This window comes from Falco peregrinus, chromosome 12, assembly GCF_023634155.1.
Source record: "Falco peregrinus isolate bFalPer1 chromosome 12, bFalPer1.pri, whole genome shotgun sequence".
NCBI classification, from domain to species: Eukaryota; Metazoa; Chordata; class Aves; order Falconiformes; family Falconidae; genus Falco; species Falco peregrinus.
In genome coordinates, this window is record NC_073732.1 from 29,799,789 (window position 1) to 29,804,921 (window position 5,133).

General features: G+C 44.2%; 1 protein-coding gene across 2 annotated transcripts; it reads left to right on the forward strand.

Moving 5' to 3' along the window:
• On the forward strand, positions 1-3,867 carry COMMD2 (COMM domain containing 2). 2 transcript variants are annotated; one of them, XM_055816896.1, is made up of 5 exons: positions 1-138; positions 288-365; positions 790-872; positions 1,653-1,826; positions 2,336-3,867. In XM_055816896.1, exons 1-5 carry the CDS (start codon positions 72-74, stop codon positions 2,531-2,533), a joined length of 600 nt encoding a protein of 199 aa, XP_055672871.1. In that variant the 5' UTR covers positions 1-71; the 3' UTR covers positions 2,534-3,867. The 2 variants fall into 2 exon arrangements, with proteins under 2 accessions (XP_055672871.1, XP_055672872.1); XM_055816897.1 differs by lacking the exon at positions 288-365 and having other exon boundaries at positions 57-138.
• The last annotated feature ends 1,266 nt before the right edge of the window (positions 3,868-5,133 follow it).

Genomic DNA, 5,133 nt, shown 5'->3' on the forward strand with positions numbered 1-5,133 from the left:
GGCAGGGGGCGCGCCTCGCTCCGGCCCCCGGCGGGAGCGCGCAGGCGCGGCGCGGTGCTGTGGGTGCGGGGATGCTGCTGGTGCTGTCGGCGGAGCAGCGGGCGCACCTGGGCTGTTTGCCGCGGGCGGGCGCCGCAGGTTCGGCGGCCGCGAGTCTGGCCCGCCCGGGGCCCTCGGGGGTGGGGGGGCCGGGCGGCGGTGCGGGGCCGGGCCGGGCCGGGCCTGGCCTGGCCTGGCCTGGCCTGGCCTGGCCTGGCCTGCAGCGCTCTCCTCTCCTCTCGTTTCAGCCGTCGGCGAGCTGGGGCGCCTGGCGGTGGAGCTTCTGCGGCGGGGCGCGGCGCCGCGGGCCTGCGAGGCAGCCGCCAGTAAGAGCCGCGGGCACCGTGCGGAGCGGGGGGCGTCGCCCCGCCGGGGGCCCGGGGCGCGGCCTCGGCCGTGCGGGGCTGCCGCGGGAGCAGAGGGGGCGGCCGCGGGGTCCGCCAGCGGCTGCCGCCCGCACCCGTGTCCCGGGGCGCCAACGCGCGGGTCGCTCTGTACCGGCGCGAGGAGCGGGTTTGGGGCTTCCCGGGATCTGTTGTTTCGGTTGTTTGCTTCGGGTAGGGGAGCTAACTTGCTGTTTGATCCCCTGGCGCTATTTGAAGGGTGCACAACCCTCGACTTTTTTTTTGTTTGTTTTTTCCTTTTCGGTGCGTATTTTGCAAGTTAGCTTTTGTTCAATCTGCAGGTTTGAGTATTGTTGCCATGGTGGCTTCATAGGGAAATAAAAGGTATTTTGTGCTTTTTTTAAAGGAAAACTGAACGTTGGAGTTGACACTGTTCAGCGTGTGGTAGAGGGACTAACATACCTTCTTACTGAAAGCTGCAAGCTCATGGTGAGGATGCTTTTGCGTAATGAGAATTCCGGGATGCGCTCAAGAGATGTCTTTTAAACACTTAATAGCTCTGAAAATACTGATGAGTAGGGAAAACCTAGTTCAAAGGTGTGATGATGTGTACTCTTTTCATTTTAAAGAGAGGTGTCTCTTACACTGTTCTCTGATTAAAACACTGCATCTGTGTGAATGGTTCTGGAATTTGTATTCAGTGTCTGAAGCTAAAACTCGACATTTTAATGGCATGTTGCAAGAACATGTGTTAATTTAGTCCGTGTAGAGAAGCATACAGCAGGGTTAAGCTCCATCTAAATAACAAAACTTGAGTGAAGATCTTGTTGTTCAGCTGCTCTGCAGGATGCATGCTGTACTAACCCCCTGTTAAGTACTCCTTATGTTTGTCTGACACAGTAGGTTGGAGAGCTTTTTCAGCTCTGGACATCAGAAGTTTGGGCAGGTGTAAGCAGGTATTGAAAGGATAATAGATAATTACTGTTGCCATTGGGAAGACTTTTTACTGTTGATATAGTGGAATATCTGAACAATGGAGAAGGGATACAGAGAGAAGTAATTCCAAATTAAACACAAGCGGGCATTGTTTTGAAGAGCAGGTGGGGAAGGGACTGAAATACTGCAGAATCTTCCATTGAGGTAAGGTGGCTTGACTGACAGATAAATTACAGTGTATTGTGGTAGAGTATTGTTGATCAGAGAATGTGTTACAGTATGAATGCATTGTAAATTGTAATTGTATTATAAGGCCTTAATTGTTATGTCTAGATTTCAGAGATAGACTTCCAAGATTCCATTCACGTGCTGGGATTCTCTGATGAATTGAATAAATCACTGCTGCAGCTGTACCTTGACAACAGGAGAGAGATCAGAAGCATTCTTGGTGAGCTGGCCCCAAAGCTCCCCAGCTACCACAGTCTTGAATGGAGACTGGATGTGCAGGTAACTTCTGCTGTTTTCAGTGTTCTGTATTTTACTTTATATTTTTTTAGCATCATAAACAACTACTAAACAATGAATTTATGTTCTTTCAAAGTCATTGAGTCAGCAGTTTTTCACGTATTTCAAACTGACATAATTCTGTTACTGCATCAAAGATAGCTAGCTATGAGATGAACAGAGTATGTGAAGATGCAAAGTATTTGTTGCTTTATAAAAATGGAATTCATAGCTCCACGTTGTTTTAAAAATGTTAGTGTATACTAAATACATCCAGTCTTAATTACCACCTAATTTTTCAGAAATATTAAGAAAACATCGATTAAAGTGGATTAGTGTTGCTTAATGATAAAGCTAATAGACTGTGTATGTCTTTAATGTAGGTGAAGAGAATTTTTAAAACAGTCCTCCAAGCAGGTCCTGCAAACCTGTTGTGAATTGTAAATACGAAAGCTGATAACCATCTCTTTGTTTGTTTCCCGATTCCTGTTTCATCTGACCTGCTCATGCAGCTTGCAAGCAGAAGTTTGAGACAACAGATTAAGCCTGCTGTGACTCTAAAGCTGCATCTTAATCAGAACGAAGATTACACTGCCCAGGTGTTGCAAACTGACCCTTCTACCCTCCTCCACCTAATTCAGCAGCTGGAACAAGCATTGGGGGAAATGAAGACAAACCATTGCAGAAGAATAGTGCGCAACATGAAATAGTATTGATTCGTGGCTGTTGTGAAGCAACTAAAAACAATGTTCACAAACACGTTTTAAGGAAAAATAAACATCTGGATCAGATGAAATACTCTCCTGTGCCAGGATCTCAAGCTAGTAATTGATTACAGGCTGAATGTCCTGTGATGCTACTTATGCACCTGCCTGATATGGTAGTTGGTTTTGATTTGCTTGCAAATGCAGACATTCACCATGCTATGCTGAGAATTTCTTTAGCTCCAAGTTAGAATAGTTCTACTTGAAGAGCTTTCCTACATTAAGTAGAGCTGTCTCAATATTGTATGGTGCTGCATATTTATTTTTATGTTTATCAAGTAGTTTCTTCCCTTAGTTTTGCTTCTCTTTTGAAAATAGAAAAAAAAACCACGAAAAACACCCTATACTGGTGGGAATGATACTTTACAGGAATGTTTCTTCCATTCATACTTGTGTATGTGTAAGGGCACATGTCAGGCTGCTGCCCTCTTCCTCCAAAGGATTCGGTCAGTGCAGAGGCTGGGTGTTGTGGTGCTTTTCTACCCTTCTTATGCAGTGAAAGAAAGTATAATGAAGCTAACACTGCCATTTTAGTGCAGCTAGCTATAACCCCCACGAGGCAGTCTTGTGCTTTCTGCAGGGAGCAATTGCTGTGGAAAACCCAGTGGCCTAAGCCTGAGTTAGCATACTGATTATATGTAAAGGTGATCTGAAAAATTGCAGAAGTAAAACCGTGGGCTAGGAGGAAGATTAAGAACAGTGCTAACTTCTGCTAAATCTGATCTTGATGTTGTGATGCAACAATTTTTATTCCCATTCAGATGATGTGCTCATAAAGGAAAGACTAGCCAAGTGTTGCAACATAAATGATGCTTTTCTGTGTCTTACAAAGGTTATGTCAGAAGTCTCTTCCCAATTGTATTCTAATGCAATATTTTGTAGCTTTCATGACTAAGGTTAAATAGTTTTACTAATGTTCTACCATCACTAGTGGAGAGGGTGCGTTGTAAAGCCCTTGAAGTGTATTGGAGAGGCAAGAGAGAACCATAACACCTACAGATCTGGCAGTAACTGTATTAGCTGTTTTTCACGGCAGCACCATAAATTTTGGTATTAGTTGGGTCTCTACATTCACAAATGCATTATTTTCTTACTCTTATGAATCTTTGTATCTTTGAGAAGGTACCATTTTGAATGAAACCTGCATGGAAGAAGTGCTTTAATCAGTAACGCTTAATACCACTTTTAAAAAGTTAGTTTTCTGGAATGTGGAGTTGCTTATTCTGTAATTGGTCTATATAGTGTGGTAATGGTGTGAATAAACTTGATTTCTTCTTCCACCTATGAATCGGCAGTGTGTTTCATGGACCACCAATATGTGGTGACTTTTTTTTTCCCCATAAAATCATAGCATTTTTTTTCACATACAGTATGTGGTAATTAAATGTGGTCAAATGTTACTACTTGGGATGTCTGATTAATATTTTTTTTATGTAATTGGCCAATGTTTTCAGGTGAAACACAAGAACAGCCTATACGTAGGCCAATTTTTTTCATTCCATCTCCTGCCTGTAGCCATAGTCTAGAACTCATGGCAGCAAACTAGAAGTTTTTGATACAAGTCCTAGAAGCTTTTTGTGTCTCATCTCACTGCTGCCCTATGAATCTGAACATCTCACTGCTGCCCTGTGAATCTGAATTTAAGCTTTCTCTTAAACTTTTTCAAAAAAGAAAATCAGCTGCTGTAGAGGTAGTTGGTATGGTGGTCAGTGCTAGCAACTTATGTGTGTCACACCCTGAAGTATGTGCTAGAAGAGAAGGAGGGGGCTTCCCTCAGTGATCATGAGTAAAATGGACAGTTCAAAGCAGATTTTGTGAATGCAGAATGTCATTAGAAAGCCTGCATATTCCTGCCCTGCTCCTCCCACCCCTTTTCTTTTAAGCTTACTACAGTAGTGTAGAAGTAAAAATTGCAGCACTGAATGGTCTTGTTTCATCTAACAAAAATGACCTGAATGGGGCAGGGTTAAACTCTGAAGCTGGGTGAAATTTATAGAGAAATGCAAACTGCGGTAGTGATCCATGAACAGACTTGAGGAGAAAGGTAAGGAGAGAGGTCCTTTACACCAAGCATGTTGCTTTTGAATGGTACCTTTCGGTTTGTTCTGGGGAGGAGTACTGAGCCTGGAAGGGCAGCTTCTCAGCAGCTGGGGCTTTTAGCTTAATCATCAGAAAGGTGGATTTGCCTGTATGTGAGGTTGGAACAGGTCTTTCTACTACAGCTCTGCAAATACCCCTGGCCGCACAGCACATGCGACAGCTGCCACAACAGGAGTACTGATGTGCAGACAGAGCAGAACTACATCTAAACCGTGGTGATCAGCGTGAGTGCACAGCAAATGATGCTTGATGATGATGCAGCCATGCTGTGGTGAGTTACCAGTGTTGGAATTGCCTGTTTTGCAGGGCAGTTGAAGGTGCACAGTGAAAAAGCATCTACTTCCATAACCTATAGATAGCAGTGAAATAATTCAATTGTGGATCTGGATTTTTTCAGTTTTAATATAAATTCTGTCCAAAAAATAAAGGTGATACAAAGTTGTCTT